General features: G+C 40.4%; 1 protein-coding gene across 4 annotated transcripts; it reads left to right on the top strand.

Moving 5' to 3' along the window:
• The first annotated feature begins 267 nt into the window (after nt 1–267).
• lsm14aa (LSM14A mRNA processing body assembly factor a) lies at nt 268–16,808 on the top strand. Of its 4 annotated transcripts, XM_084095448.1 has the most exons (11): nt 275–528; nt 1,597–1,760; nt 3,850–3,991; nt 4,696–4,809; nt 8,528–8,704; nt 10,249–10,329; nt 11,031–11,210; nt 12,672–12,834; nt 12,929–12,967; nt 13,067–13,292; nt 14,641–16,808. In XM_084095448.1, exons 1-11 carry the CDS (start codon nt 408–410, stop codon nt 14,662–14,664), a joined length of 1,431 nt encoding a protein of 476 aa, XP_083951574.1. In that variant the 5' UTR covers nt 275–407; the 3' UTR covers nt 14,665–16,808. The 4 variants fall into 4 exon arrangements, with proteins under 4 accessions (XP_083951576.1, XP_083951574.1, XP_083951575.1 ...); XM_084095450.1 differs by lacking the exon at nt 4,696–4,809 and having other exon boundaries at nt 268–528; XM_084095449.1 differs by lacking the exon at nt 10,249–10,329.
• The last annotated feature ends 333 nt before the right edge of the window (nt 16,809–17,141 follow it).

The raw sequence follows: 17,141 nt of genomic DNA, 5'->3' as shown, positions 1-17,141 counted from the left end.
CATAATAATTAAATAAGTAAAGAAAGAAACAACTCGTCCAGTATAACTATAGAACATTTTTCACTAATAAACTCAGTCGACCCAAGGTATAATGATAATATAACCTTTCATTAATATTTTAATTTAATGAATTCAGGTTAACTGTTTGGGTTCCAATACATTTCTAACATTTTTTTAAATCCTTGAAGAAAAAAAAAAACATTCCCAACATTTAAAGTTGGGAAACCCTGACGTAGACGAAATTGTAGGCGGTTCAACGTCATTTCCGCCTGATGGCCTGAAAATGCAGGCGGCCATATTATATTAGCAAACACACTCACGCAGTAGCACCAGTTTGTTTATGCTTGTGAATTGCAGATAAACATTTACCAAAACTCTCTCAGTTTAGTTGAAGTGATCGTGTGACGATGAGCGGCGGCACGCCGTATATCGGCAGTAAGATCAGTCTGATCAGTAAGGCGGAGATCCGTTATGAGGGCATTCTCTACACCATCGACACCGAGAACTCAACCGTCGCGCTCGCCAAAGGTCAGAAACACTCTTCACACACAAAAAGACTCTTTAGTTCGCGTTACGCCTAGTATTGCGAGGGTAACGTTACGCGTTGTATTTAGCATCGAGGCTGCGTCTCAACATGTAGTGAGCTCCCTAAACAGACAGCGGTGTTGAGCACTGGAGCCTCGTGCGGCAGTCTCGGGCTTTATACGCGTGTTTCAGGGGTTTCTGCATCATATTCACCTGCCGTAGTAACTGCAAAATAAACGCGTTTGTCGTGTTCAAAAAAACAAAATCTGTCTGTTCGCTAGGATTTTAGCATGTTAACGTTAGTGTGTTTAATGTAGGATTCACTCCCTCTATCCAGCTGTTACATCGAAGTCATGCATTCTCTCTCTTACAAATGTAACGTTACCGTGTTAACCAGAGTTTATGCCAAAATACCACAGTTACTGTAGTTATCGTTGCTACTGTAACATCTTTCCCCAGTCAAACAGTGTAAGCGGTCTAAGTTAATCAGTCTAGGTTTTTTTCATGCTTGGTTGCTAATACAAAGTTACCACAGTTTTATGGTGTTAATTATAGTCACTGTGATATTTTGGATGAAACTATCATGGACGCCACGGTAAATGATAAATGCTCAACATTTATACCTGGCATTCATAGATAAAACTACTGCATTCAGGGATCTCTAATGATTTATTGCCAGTCTTTTCTGTGATTGAAATGATAATGCTATCTCAACGTCCTTTAATTGATGCTATTAATATAGCACACATTTAAGCTCAACTTTAAAAACTCCCAGACATTATTATAACAGTTCCAAAAAGATGAATCACTGGCTGGCCAACTTTGATATGAAGATGAATGTTAATATTGTGATTTTTGGTAGTACTAAAGCAAACTGTGAGTGTATATTAGCACCATTTTGTTGTTTTGAAGCTGTGACGTCAAACTTAACAACCGGATTACTTACCGAGCAAAAGCTCTCCAATTTTAAGAAGATTAGAGTCAAACCCCAGAGAAGACTAATTTATTACGAATTACTCGGATGAAAGCTCATTAAAAACTCATGTCTGGCTCTCTTAATTCTTGTTGCAGTGCGCTCCTTTGGCACGGAGGACCGACCCACGGACCGTCCCATCGCACCCAGAGATGAGACATTTGAGTACATCATATTCAGAGGAAGTGACATCAAAGACCTGACAGTGTGTGAACCTCCCAAACCGACATGCTCTCTGCCTCAGGACCCCGCCATTGTTCAGGTACACACAAGAATGCTCTCAGTAGCAAATGAAAAAATTAAGGTTTATAAGATGCTTGACACACAAATAATGTGTTTTTGGCGCATATAGGCCAAAGTCTAGTGAGCTTTTCTCTAATCTACTGTTAGATCCTTCCAATACTTCAGGAAAGCCAAGAATGTGGATCCAGTCTTTTTTACCAGATCCGGTCCTAAACCAATTTTACAGATTTTGTCTGGTACTCTGTTAAACTGTCATTAACTGTCTTCTATCAGCCGAAGAAGCAGGACGCAGTTGTGTGAGTGCAGGAACCAGGAGGATGCGAAGTGTTTGTAAAAATATATGCCATAAAACCGCATAAGATTAAACAAGAAGCATCACTACAGGTGTGAGGAAAATAAGTATTCAAATATAATTAAATCCTTGTAAATAAATAAGAGAAACCGTAAATAAAATAAAACACAACACAAATGTGTGATTAATCTCTTCAGCTGCATTTATACGGTTGCTATTCATAATTCCTTAGATTTCCTGCCAGACTAATTACCACATGTCCGCTGTGGACTGCGTGACTTCACCACACCACTTGGTCAACTAAGCCTCTTCTCGTCGACTAATGTTTGGTCTACTGTTAAGGGGCAACCCTAGATTTCTGTAATATCTAGTAAATCAGTTGTCTGGATTTGGGTGTTACAGTAGGTCATGTGGATACACATGGGTGTATTAATTGCATAAAATTATTTAAACTGAATGTTAATTTGTTTAAATAATTAGATTTTCTTTTAACATTGGATTGGATGCCTGTTATTTTTGCAAAAGGTTTACCAAAAAATGTCTAAATCCATAACAAACAAGAGCCAATGTGTGGAGCATGACTCTCGGGATGTTGTAGTTGTATCTGGACTAGGTCAAGCTCTACCCATTACGTCCAGAGACGAGGAGTTGGATGTCAGTTTGCTCTGTAGTGAGTAGGGGTGTCGAAATGAATCAATTCTACGATGCATCGCGATGCAGACGAGGACGATTCGGTATCGGTTCAGTAATAGACCATAACCGATTATAATGTACTGACGCTTTTCTGACATCATTTGTCTTTGTTGCGGTAGCATACAATGGCAGAGGGCGGCGAGACGCAAGTGCGAGTAATTAAAGATGCTCCAACTACTTTAAAGCCTACATCTGGGCACATTTCGGCTTTTATGAACAACCTCGTAAGCACGACTTGGAGAAGACACGCGCTATGTGTAAATCATGTCACGCATAAATAAAACAGGCAGGGGGTAATACCACTAACTTGAGAAACCACGTCAGCCATTGTCACCCCGAGCTGTTAGCGCCGGGCAGAGCTACGGTCTCGTGTCGTGGATGAATGACTGCCATCACTTTTAGTATTTACTGTGTGTTCTAAAAGCTCCTGTTGTCTTCTGTGCCCAGACTTGAGTTTTGTTTGATACATTCAAGAAGTGTTTTCTTTGAGCAGGTAAAATTAAAGGTCCAGGTCATATATCTGACTGCTTGTATTTATTGACAGAAATTGTATACATGAGAAGTAAAATTGAAAATTGAGGATGCAGTGCCTCGTGATGTCGAATTGAACTAAATCGATGACATGATAATCGTAATCGAACCGAACCGTGAGACCAGTGTAGGTTCACACCCCTAGTAGTGAGCACCACTTGTACACCACGAAGCATAACAAAAGTCAAAACAAATGAGAAACGTGACAATACAATATCTACAGTTAAAAGCATTCATGTCAGGAAGAGGGTTTTTTTTTAGAAGATGACTGAGACTAGCTGAGAACGTACATTTTTGAGGTTGTGTGAGGGGGAAAACAGAATTAAGTTACATACACGTGGAACACAATTTAAACGTGTGTGACAATTCAACCCAACCCCCCAAAACTAGTTCCACCTGTAAAGAGCTTACGATACCGAAAAGTTCTGTCTAGTTAGGCAGCTCCGCTTTCATATGCCGAAACTAGCGAGAACCTGTACTAAGAATTTAAATATTTGAGATTTGTTTCATTATACGTAATGAAACAACGTATCATTGTTCGTAATTCTTGACCAGTTGACCTCATTATGCTTTATTCTTCTCCTTCTGTTAGTCCTCTCTGGGATCTTCTGCCCCACCATCATCTTTCCAGTCAGGAAACTCCTACGGGCTGTTCAGCCGTCCACAGGTCCCAGCGTACCCTCAGTTCAACCCTGCCCCACTGGTCTCGCCACAGTTCGGGACGGTTGGTGTCGGTAAGTGTCCTTTCACAGCTCTACTGGAGATGTTTCAGCTCAAACTAAACTGAGGAGGGGTGTAACGATACCCTCATGTCACTATTCGATACAATATTATTGCGAGACTCCAAGACCTGTGATAAAAGTCAACAAAAAATGTACTTGATTAAAATGGCCAAATTTGGTATTACATTGTGGGTGTGTAAATGAATAGGCTTTGATTAAGTGCTGGAAACCCAATGCACAGGACAATAGAGACACCAGAATAAAAATATTCATGATTCTGAAGCTGAAAATACAGATAGATATATTTAAAATAATGTAGGCCACTTTTTACTGGTAACATCAGACATTTGGCATTATCAGAACCCACAAATATTCCCCCATTGCTTTATTATACATTATATAATAGTTGAATGTAGTACTGACACTAAAACTCTGAAAACTTGAATTTTTTCCTCACACAATTTTATTTTGGGGTGAATTAAACGCAATACATATTATCACTATAAACGATACATGTTGCATTTTTGTATTTCAATATATTGTTACACTCCTACTGAGAGGCATATTTTTATAACATAGCCTACAGCTGCAAAATACTTCAAGACATCCAATAATTTTCTACAAGGTGCTGAGCGGAAGTGACAGGATAATTGAGTCCATGTCTGATGATCCTGTGGCACCTCTGATGTGTGTGCCTGCTTCTCCTTTCCTCACAGGAAGTTCAGTGGGATGTTTTGTTAGTGACACTGGCATGACCGCAGCACTGCCTCAGAGCAATGCTATTGCCTCTGCTTTCAACAGAGACACTCTGTGTGCTTTCGTAGCAGAAGGTAAACCATTCCCTGGGGACCGAAAACAAACTATTTAAGGTTTATAAACCAAATGATTTGGGTTTATCTAACCGTCAAATGAAATCAAAATGTTACTAACAAGAGGTCAGTGTAAAATAAAGCCTTGTGTTTAGATCTCGGCAAGATCCCAACCGTTTGGTGGTCTTTTGTGTCCGTTGTCTCTTTTGTCTTTTGAAAGTTTCGTATGTAACAGTTTCATTTCTCACTCTCTGAGGCAGTTTTAAAGCACCTGCATGTAGAGGAAAAACTAAGAGGTCTAAATCGTTTTCTGACTACCATAACTTATGGGCAACGTCCACGCTGCAAACCTTTGGTTTTATATCACACAGAATAATCACATTTAAATGGGGGAGTGAATTATGTGTGAACAGAACACAGGAGTTGATGTAATGTAAACAAGAAATTAGTGCTGTCAAAATGGCTGAAAAGCTAAATTCAAATTTCTGAAATATTGGCAAATTTCTAATTATATTCGAAGTCTAAAGGCAATACTTAATGTTAGAGGGAAAAAGAACTGTATTGTCTCCTATGCCCACACGAGGATGCAAGCGAGAGCAATAAACAAATATAAACCAAATCAAGCATCACATCTTTTATTGAAATGAAGTGACATTCACTTTTTAAAGTGCATTAACTTTTGAAACGATTGTTCTTACAATACAATATAATTTCCTTAATGTGCATGCAAGGAATATTAGGTTATAATAGTTCATAAAACTCTGTAAGTGCATCAATAACATGAGCAAACGCATCTCAACAGACAGCGTAATGTACTACATAAACACAAAATAGCAAACTGGCTTTCAGAAACAATCCACTACATAACATACTCACTACACATCTACATAGTTTGTCAAAAACACCAGATGGTCAGCTTGATCTGCAGTGAGTGCTGAGCGCTTTCTGTTGACACTGTTTTCAGCTGATGAAAACACGCTCAGCTCTGACTGACGTGCCAAGTATGGTCAAGTATGTCATTGCATGATTTTTGTGCTTAGAGGGTTTTTATCAACAGGAAGCCTTTTCCCGCCACTTTTCAAATTATCTTCTGGCTCTTAGCTCCCATCTTTCCAGTTCCATAAGTCGATTTTTTTCCTGGTGATTCCCCAAACTATGTGCTGCCACACACTTCTCAACCCCCCCAGCCCTGCTAGCCTCCACATTGATTGGATGGGGAACTCCCTATTGGTAACAACCACACCAGTCATCCAGCTCCTTGTACTTGCTTTTCTCTCTGATGCCTCCTGGCAACCCTTTTCCCAGGGTTCTGGCAACTCCAACAGGATAATTTTCTTTCCCTCTTGGCTCCATATATCTGTCTGGTTCCAGGGTTGAACTGAGACCTTCCACCTAGGTCCATGTCCACTCCCTTGGCAATAGTGTAACACATTTGACCTTGGTGTGAAATTAGGATGAGTTTGTCTTATTCCTTAAAGAAATTGCATGCCTGCTATACCCTGACTGGGTGTTTGGTCCTTTCCTGTTCCAAGATGCCTGTGAGCACTGATAGCACTTCATCATGGCAACACCCGTTCTTTCCCTGGGTCCCTGATGTCTTGCAGCCCGACAGGATGTGTGTCGTTGAGGTCACTCGACCAAGATCTTACACGGTACGACCTTTCGCAATCACCTGTGTAAGTTCTCCAGGGATTACAGACCACCCTCAGCAGAAAAGATTCAAAATGGGATCCAGCATCATGGAGTAATTTTTATCTTCCTTTTAAGGAGGGCCCACCTTGCCCAGCATCCTTGAAGGTCCTACTTTCCACCATACTTTCCCAGGTCTTCTGCTTAGACTGTCTTGCATCGTTGAGCTGGATTAGAGACGGGCAACTGTGGTCCTCGAGCTCCTGCAGAGTTTATCTCCCTCCCTAATCAAACATACCTGAAGAGTCTAACTAAAGTCTTCTGGATTACTTTAAAATGAGGGTTTTTGATCAGGGTTGGAGTTAAACTCTGCAGGAGAGTGGACCTGAGTTGGCCACCACTGGGCTAGATTGTCCCTGCTGCTAGAAGTGTAATATGCTAAGACTCTGCTTCCAGTGCTTGGGTTTCCTGTGATGTTCCCTGGCCTGAATGGCCTCGCCATCTGAGCTACCGGTGCACTAGGAAGCCGCTTCCACCATGTTTGTGTGGCGATGCTAACCTATATGACTTGATGGCCTTTGTAGTTCCTGTAGGTCAAAAGCCAAATTTAAAAATTTGTGGGTGACTCAACTGCAATAACTATTTCTTCAGTTCGATTCTGTGCAGAGACTACACACTTGATATAAGTGGGGTTATGACCTAACACTTTCTGGTGTCGCTCCTGAACTCTGTGTGTACCAAACTGGATTAAGCTCTCTGCAATAACTTTATTTAGCTGCTGTGTAGGACTGCACAATATATCGAAAAATTATCGTTATCGCGATAATAGTATATGCAATATCCATATCGCAGAGAGGTGCGATAAATTGCATTTATTTTATGTGCCAAGCATTTGTGTGATGCATGCATAGGTTGTTTATCCAAATTCGACCAATCAAATGGGTCCTTACTATCTTTATACCTGCCTCCCCAGTAGCTGCTATTATGCTATTGGCTAGATCGGGCCCAAAGGGAAACCTAGTGGCAGAGAGTGGAAAATAAAAACTAATGGCGGGAGTAGAGACAAGCGAGGAAAATGACAACAGCGAAGAACCTGTGCCTAAAGAGGACTGTACGTCTGAAATATGGCAATATTTTGGCTTCAATAGAGAAAACGTGACATAAATGCAGGTACTGTGTAAGGGGCCGTTCACATATTGCGTCTAAAATGCATGGAAAGCGCGGCCGCGCCGCTATCTTCTTTCCACAAGCGCTTGCTTCTGTCGTTGCTATGCAACCATGACCTGCGTGAGCTTGCGGAGTTCTGAAAAATTAAGATGTTCTCATCTCGTCGCAGCATAGCGGCCTGGAAAAATGTGCTTCCATTTTGAGCACGCCTGCATTTGAAATAACGAATTTGCACGCGCAAAAACGCGATATGTGAACATAAGTGATGGTGTCACTAAGTCGTGCCGAAAATTTTTGGCCACATCGAGAGGAAACTAATCTCCACAGTCATCTTGAACGCAACCTCAGTGAGCTATATGAAGACTTCAAAAAGTGTAAGCCCAAATCTACCAAAACTGCTAACGAAATGCCAAGTAACAATAACAGAGTCTCACAGACAACCATTAATCAAAGTGTTGCATGTGTAACGTTAACTCCTTATGAAAAAACTGAGATATTCTTCTGAAGATCAGAAGAATATCTATTAGCCTACCTGTTTATTTTAGTATGATCATTACATATATAAATGATAATAAAAAAACTTGATAAAAATAGCATTTCTCTAGGGAATATCGCAAGAAATATCGTTATCGCAATACTCAACAACAATATCGCATATCACATATTTTCCCAGTATCGTGCAGCCCTTCTGCTGTGTGTACGTGTCTCTTGAAATGCTGATTTAAGATTTCTCCTATTAATATTAATAGAGTGTGTGTGACTGGATTATGATCTCTGTTTTTAATCAAATTATTCCATTAACACAATTCACCAGATTTTGTCTTCTAACCAGCACTGATTTCCTGGCCAGGGTGGCTGCGGTTCTTAACATTTTTGGCTGTGAACTGTCAGGTTTTGTCACTTTATCTTATGTCTCCTAACTTTTGCCATTTCTGTAATGCAGGTCACAGCAGTCCGGCTCTGGACGCTCTCCGAAAAAGCCCCCCAGTGGAGCCTTCTGCCCCATCAGCACCTGCGGTCACCACTGCTCTCACGGCATTGGGCCGCAAGAGCCCGGTCTCAACTCGTGCCGCCTCCACCAATACCCAGATGCCTTTGGACCTCGCAGAGCAGATGAGGGGTGAGGCAACATTTTGGCTATTGTAGTTCAGCGTTACCACATTTCCAAATGGTCAACAAAGAATTCGTCCCCATTGATTTGTGAAATGCCCTACAGAACATGTAATGAGTCATGGCGCCCTCTTGTGGCCTGTACACATGACCGTATCGTGTGATTGACCAACACAATCAAGTCGAAAGTGGGAAGTGTCGACTTGGGGATTCCCACCCCAGACTTAATCTGACACGTAGCAGTAGTGAAACGTATTTGAGACCCGTTCACACCAAGGGCGATAAAGGTAACGATAAAGATATAGTTCTAAAAATTATTCTCAATATTAAAGAATAGCTGTGTTCACACCACAGCTAAAATGATATAGAGAAACGATATCGTTGGATCACTTTTCGGAATTTCTTTTTCCGATAAAACCCTGACAGCCAATTAGAATCCATGGTCCAGAAAAACCTACCACTGTTTGTCAAGTTAAGCCCCTTTTCAAGAAAATGGATGTGGAAAACAATCGTTCATACCTTCTGAATAAATGGTGAGAAGTATTACCTCCGATATCCAGCGCTCCATCGACAACATTGTCTTGCTTCCTTTGAAGTTGCGGTGAAAAAGACTAGATTGTCTTTATTCCACTATATTGACTACGTCAGCTAAATTCACTGTTAGTTTATTAGATTGATTACACTAGCTTCACTCAAAACATAGGACATCTGCTGGTTAAAGCCGTGTAAATGCAACAAGAACAGCAAAAACATGTTCAATGAAGTTGAACACACTTTGAAACAGCAGCGCGCAAGCTTAGAATAAACAGACCGTTATCGTTCGCTGGTGTGGACGCAAATATAGTTAGTTATCGTTCTGGGTGTGAATGGCCCTTTACTCCTAGTTTAGAGAACATGTTTTAACATCAAAGGTAATTTAATTCGTCATGCCAGTCTAGCCAAACTGTTGTTGTTTTCACTTTGAGAACGTTAGGCCCTTGAGGTCTGTTCACACCAAGAATGATAACTATAAAATGAACGATAGATATAGTTCTAAAAATCATTCTAAATATAAAATGTATAAAAGAGTCCATATATTGTTCATTTTCAGAACATTTATCTCCAGTTGATGAATGATATAAACATTGACAGCCAATCAGAATCCACTCAACTTTACAGAGCTTGAGCTTTTAAAGCGGCAGACGACAAAACGATATCGTCTGCTGGTGTGGACGCTAATATAGTTCTCCTTATAATTATCTGTATTGTTATCGTTCTTGGTGTGATCGGCCTGTAGTACTGCAATAACGTTTGGGCCTCAGATGCCCCAAAGTGCTAGTCTAGTTTAACACAGCCTTTGACTCAGGCTGTTAGTTACTTGACAAACTTGATGGATTCTGGATAGCCTATAATTTTCCAGGAAGTACAGGCTTTTTATTAGTGTTTCTGAAGAAAAAATCTGTATAATAGAGATATATGACACCGTTTGAGCAACGCTAGTGTTAAAACAGGTTCTGCTACAGGGATTTGGTAAAGCTTAATGTGTCATAGTCCTGAAGAGCTATACTCTCCCAGGTGCCGATGTCCCGAAACCAAGCCAACCAGAGTCCAGTCAGTCCAAAGGAGGAAACGGGGACGCTACTAAACGGCTCGCAGGTTATAACACATCTGCTGAAAGATGCTGAAACTGCATGATTCCTATCAGAGCTTCGCCCGTCTGTTTCACATCTGTCCATGTACTATGGCTTTTTAGCAAGCTTTCTTCATTTATAGGAACTTGTGAAAGGGTGAATCTCATGCAGCCCCAAAATCAAAAGGGAGAAAAAAATGCATAAAGTACATTAAGCAAATAATGCATTATTTACTCGCTTTGCTGGCCTGAGTGTTTTCATGAGATTCACTCAAAACGCTGTTTTTACCCGTCATTATACCTTTAAATGTTTAAGCAGACGGCTTAACACACAGCTGGTTTAAGGGGTTTCTACACCCTAGACACGGTAGAAAGTGTGTTTGCGCTGCTGTGTGTGGAAAGGGCTTTGTGTCCTTATGATGCTTGTGTCGCTGTGTTCACACAAGCTGTGTTTGTTTACTTGCAGTGATACTTTCATTGATTTACCTCGACAACTTCTGCATTTTTCTCTACACCACCATCTAAATGTAACTAATGTCTGTCAAGGCCTCTATGAGGTGCTAATAGACTTTCTTATATTTCTAGCCACTGAACGTCACATAGCATGCTTAGAATGGATCCTTTTTTTGCAATCTTATTTTCTACTTCATATATGGCCCACATTAAGAATGTATTCATGACATATTGTGTTTTGCAGAGCAATAACCCAGTGTTTGTGTGTTTTCAGCTGATGGCCATCCTGCTGCTCGCCGCGGGCGCGCTGGAGGTCATCGGGGTCGAGGCCGCTTCCCTGTGCGCAGAGAAGGACCTATGAAGTTCGAGAAAGACTTTGACTTTGAGAGCGCCAATGCTCAGTTCAACAAAGACGAGATTGACAAGGAGTTCCAGAGCAAACTCAAGCTGAAAGGTACAAACTGACCCCTAAATGTGCCAGTTCAGCTTTATTATAGAAATAAATGTGCTTTTAAAAGAATGTTAAGGAAAGTGTATTAGTTTAAATCTGTTAAATGCAGTTAGCTGAACTTAAGTACTTTATTTGTTATTAAAAAAATGTCTACAGTTTTAAATATGGTTCAAGTGTACTGTAGTATGTTAGTCAATGCATCCAAATAAGTGTACTCTAAAGCACTCCAAAAATGTCAGTTAAATAAATTTTGAAGAAAATAGTCTAATTTGACAATACAAAGTGCACTTTTTTTCATGTGAAACATGAAAGTGTCTCTTTAAGTAGAGATGCACCGATTACAATTTTCTAGGCCGATTCCGATTTTTCATTGCATTTGACCTGCCGATTCCGATTTCATTTTTTTTAACCACTTTACAGCACACACAAATATTTATTTTCTATCTTTTCTTTAATAGAACATTTTGCATAGAACATAGATAATTTTTTTAACAGATAATCGCTATAAAATAGAACTATATAAATTACTCCTGGTGTGGGAAATACACACACATATATATATATATATATATATATATATATATATATATATATATATATATATATATATATATAGAGCCTTGCAGTATAAAGATATTTCTATAATTTCTGGCTACTTTATTTATTTTTATAATCATAACCATACTTGCAACCAAAACTGAATAATGAAAACTAGTTTAAATGGGTAAATCTTCTACAAATATTTGAGTCTTCGTTTTCTTTTCTGACATACTCCAGTTCTTGTTAAAACACACCAGACATACTTATTCTGTGCATTTTGAGCACTTTTTGTGTAAAATCATTTTTAGTTTGTCCATCAAAAGTGTGCTTTCACTTTGAGCGTGAGCAGCAGCAAAAATAGACTCGGCGCCGAAACCCGCGCTTCACCGCTGCTCACGCGACGCTCCTGCTTGATGCTCACGAGCTGCTTCTGCTGCCGGTGTGAATGCACTCATTGATTAACATGCACAACGAAAAAAACAACGCGCTGCTCACGCGACGCTGACATTTGCGGTGTGAAACGGCTGTAATTCACGAGGTGATGCTGATGTTGCGTGATGTTAATCATGCGGCGCCCGAGTGCATTTGACCGGCATAAAATCGGCATATGTCAGACTGACCGGCCAGTCGCCAGTCATGGCTGATCACGTGAAAATCGGCCAATTTCGGTCACCAGCCGATCAATCGGTGCATCTCTATCTTTAAGTGGCCTTTTATTTCATTAATATAATAGTACAAGTACAGTGCTTTTTCATACTTGTAAGATCTGAAGTACACTACACTACAAGTGCACATTCAATACAATTAAGCACACCTTTTTACAAAGGAGAGGAAAGAAAAAAGAAAGAAAATAAAATCTCATGCTGTAGTCTAACAAATATGCAGGTTTATGTCTCTTTATATTAACGGTGTATGTTTGTTCAGATGAGAAGCCTGAAAAAGCTTTGAATGGCGAGGACAAGGCTGAATCGGGAGTCGACACTCAGAACAGTGAAGGACACGCCGAGGAGGAAGTTCCTCTCGGATCAAACTGCTACTACGATAAAACCAAGTCCTTTTTCGACAACATCTCCTGCGACGATACAAGGTCAGATGAGCCTCCATGTGGAGAATCTCACTTTTGGTACATGATGCAACAACCATGATCTGACTGTGAAATGCTTGTGCCTGATCTTAAACAGGAAGGCAGCCGAGAGGTCTGGAGGGTCCGGTTTCCCCCGGTAAGTCCAACAGAAGACAAACGGCTGTATGGCAGAGGAAGGAAGCCTCAGTTTGTGTAGAAACTTCGTCAAGTGTATTTGAGCTTGTTTTCATTTCAGGAGGAATACCTGGGCGGAGGAGCGGAGGATGAACGCGGAGACGTTTGGCATCCCGTTGCGACGGGGCCGTGGAGGGTTCAGAGGTCGCGGAGGCATGGGCTTCAGGGGGGGCCGGGGCCGTGGGTTCAGTCGGGGCTCGTTCGGGTCGTACCCTGGTGGAAGTGGCTTCAGAGGGGCATACAGAGGCAGTCAAGGAGGAAGAGAGTTCGCTGATTTTGAGTACCGGGTAATAAATCATTCCTGTGATAAAGATCAATAGTTGACATAAATGCACTTCTACAATATTTGGCACTTTCCTCTAGTAGGGCACAAATTGTTGGCCCTTTTTTTAAAATGTATATCTAACATAAAAAAGCAGGTAGGAATGCGCACAGAAACTGGGTATTAAACGGCCCGGGGCTGAATCATGAAAGACCGCTGTATCGAGAAGCTCTGACGTTACCGGTGTTTATTATTGCTATACAGACGCTGTCTTGCCAGCCGTTTCTGTATGCGATCATATTAAACCATTTGTCTGATGCATTTTTGCTGTTCGCAATCCAGAAGAGAGAGATGGCACAACACCTCAGCCCCTGCTCAACCGTCCGACGCACAGCGGACGTGCGCATCCATTAATACCTGACAATGGACACCTCGAAGGGCATTAACCCGCTTATACCATGGTCACTTGCCAAATAACACATTTTTAAAACATTAGTTTATATTTAAATTAGTTTTACAATCGAAATCTAAAGTTTTTACAAACAATAACTTGGTTTCCCTGGTTACGCCTGACGGTTTATTTAGCAACCGGAGATATTCGCTCAGCTCGTAGAACCCTTCAGTTTACTGCCTGTTGCTATGGTTACTCACAGCTGATGTAGCCAGCGCATTAATTCATTTATTAATTTCGAACGGTAAACAGTCAGTTTCACCAGAACTCCTTTACTAGGTGTCCTCTATCACTTTTTAATGGACACCCTGCAGCCAATCAGAATCGAGTATTCACCCAGACCATGGTATAAAAAAAGAATATATTTGAGGTAAAACTATTAAAAGCTAGCCACGATTCTAGCGCAACTTCCTTCCCTTCACAGCGGTGCGCTGTCGTTTCTCCTTAAAACCCAAACTTAACGTCAGAATCAGCAGAATCGGTGATAGAGAGTATTCACTGAGGCCTTGTTCACACTAATGCGGTGTCGTTTGCATCTCTCACACTGAGACAGCGATTTTATTAATAAAAACCAAGCTTTTAGAAAACATTAAATTCGAAATCGCTGTTTTTGTGTTGTAGTGTGGACTGAAAACAGGCATTTGAAAACGATGACGCATGTTTAGTCATGTGACGCATATTGAACCCATAGATTCGTAAATATATGGGAAATATCAGTGCTATTAGCCAACAGTTGGTTGTAGATTAGCTAGCCTCTATTGAGTGTACAACCGTCTTATGTGTTTATTTGTGATATTTAATGTTAATTGTTAGAATCAGGTGTTAAATATAGAAAAAAAAACTTTTATGACTGTTGGTTTGTAGTTTTAACTGAATTATGAATAACAAGTCACTGTTTTTCTCTCTTCATTCGTTTCTCTAGAAGGACAACAAGATCGCGGCGTAGTGCCGACACGAGGGCTCCAGAAGACCTGATCTGTGTGGGAACTGTGCGTTTGGGTCAGAACGAGGAGATCACGTACGTGTTGTAAATCTGTCACCAGCACTGGGGTTCGACTGCTTGAAACCTGGATATTAATCAAACATCTACTCTTATTTCTTCCTGAGGAGTGGAACAAATGCAATTTTTCCGAATTGTTAATTTGAGAATAATATTTCCAGATGGATTCAAATGTATTCTGTCTTCTGAGGGACTTTCTGTTGTTGTTGACCTTCCATGCTCAACCTGAATTTGATGTCCTGCTGCTTACAGCTATACGGATCATCTATAATAACGCATTGATGATTCTCATCACTGAATGAGCTTTATTTTTGACTTGTTTTGCTATAAAGTATCTTAGTGTCCTCAGAATAGACCGCCTGGAGCTAAGTTATATATTACCATATTTTTCTAATGCGATTTCATCCTTCAATCCCCAACGTCACCGTTCCTGTAGCAAGTAGGGATTTTTTTTTTATTAGATATTTACAAACGTGGTACAATTGGACTTGGATTTGTCTGGATATATTTATCCCCTGTAAGAGGTCTATAGTTTAGAGTGATATTCCTCGAGCCGTTCGGGATTTGCACTTCGAGGCGAGTGTCAGTATTGATAGAATTTCACTAAAAGACATTTTAGATAAAATAAAATAATAAAAAAAAACACAGAAATGCTGCCTTTGAGGGAAACAATTACTTTTCGAGTATGAAATGCCACGATTGAAACTAAAACGACACGATATGGTCAAACAATGCGAAGTGACTCTGCGATATGATGCGGCTTTATATTCGAGGTTCACTTTGCAGGAAGTAGCACTTTTGTAGCAGACGTTTCCTGATTCCCATCTTTACTTAGAGAATAATGCTACTAACCTCTATGCTGCAGTCACCATCACCACTAACAGTTACACGCCCGTCGTTCAGCATCGAGACGTATATCCTTCACGCCGTGAAACCCACATATCCACCCTGAGCCTAGAGCTCGCGGCGAGTCTTTACGATTACTGGAGACGTTATTCACTCGTGTGTCGCTGAAAGCCAGAATGTTGTGTAGTATTAATGCTTCTCCCATCTCTCCTTGTTCAGCTACTGTGCGTTTATAATCACTGACTGCACTAGCATGATGTCATAGTGACACGTAACCTCGCCCTTCACCTGACGTGCGCGTCGTGATGTCATATCCACACCTGTAGAGCACTCGAGATGTCACTATTTCATTTCCTGATTTGCTTTGTTTGGCCCCTGACATCTTTACCTTATCCTCGCAGTTTTATGGATTTCTGTCACTAAAGTTGGAAGATTTGATATTTTAATTGGCCAGTTTTGATGATGCGTTCTCTTCAGATCTGGCTGTGTGGCGTATGGTTATGACATCACTGCTAAAATGTTCAGTCTTGTTAAATGTTTGTTTAAATTGTTGGGATATTTGGGCAAGTTGATGAAATAAATTTTGTTTTCAGATTATATATTAAAGTCTGTAAGACCCAAAACACTTTGAATTTTGGATCGTGTGTGAAATATCATCTTGCACTTTTCAAGCTCTTGAGTTCAGAGAATAGACGCTTGGCTCCAGTAATACACTTTTGATTTGAGTTTGGCACGAGTAAATCATCTAAAGCACAAGGACATGATGGAGGGTTTAGTAATGCAGCTAAACATGTTTAATTGATCAATATGAACACACAAACAAGGGTCACCTTTACCCAGAAACATGTCCATGTCCTAAAATTCCAATAATTTTAATTTCAATAATTAGGAACGTTAATGGTTAAAAGGATTCAGCTAGTATTAGTCAGTTAATTCTGTTTCCCCCCTTTAGTGACTGTGTATTACAGTTTCACACTCGTGTAAATCCCTGGTGTGTGTGTGTGTGTGTTCAGTGTCGGGACAGTAACACTCGTGTGTAAACGGGAAGTTGCTGCATGCAGGTCTTGTCACAGGCCGCTAATCTGAGGCAATGCTTGAGGCAAATACTCTTCTGGAAATGTCTTGATGAACACACTCCTTCCATCAGGGTCGACACACACTCTCCTCTTGAACTCAGCATGGCGTCTGTTCATATCACATGTAAAGAGGTTTTTACTAGATGCAAGAATAAACTGTTTAATATCTGTTGTGTGATTTGTTTGCTTCTTTACGCTCCATACTTTTGCTTATTTTAAAAACGGCTACTTATTATGGAAATAGTTTGAATGTGGTGATGTAAGACACTTTATTGCATGTTCATTTCAAGTGGAAACGGTAGGCGAGGGAAATGCAGGGAGTTGAATAGAAATACTTCAGTTGTATTTGAAGCATGTTTAAAGTATACTGACGTAAACTAACAACACCATAGTTTGTAATGTTTGTGATTACATTTGTAATGAAGTTGCAATTAATTTAGTGCATTTAAAATGTTAACTTTAAATGTTATATCAAATAACCCACAACATTTACACAACAAT

Source organism: Abramis brama (genome assembly GCF_963993115.1).
Source record: "Abramis brama genome assembly, chromosome: 20".
Taxonomy (NCBI): Eukaryota; Metazoa; Chordata; class Actinopteri; order Cypriniformes; family Leuciscidae; genus Abramis; species Abramis brama.
The sequence above is the reverse complement of the archived record's forward strand: the minus strand, read 5'-3'. Positions and strand labels throughout refer to the sequence as shown.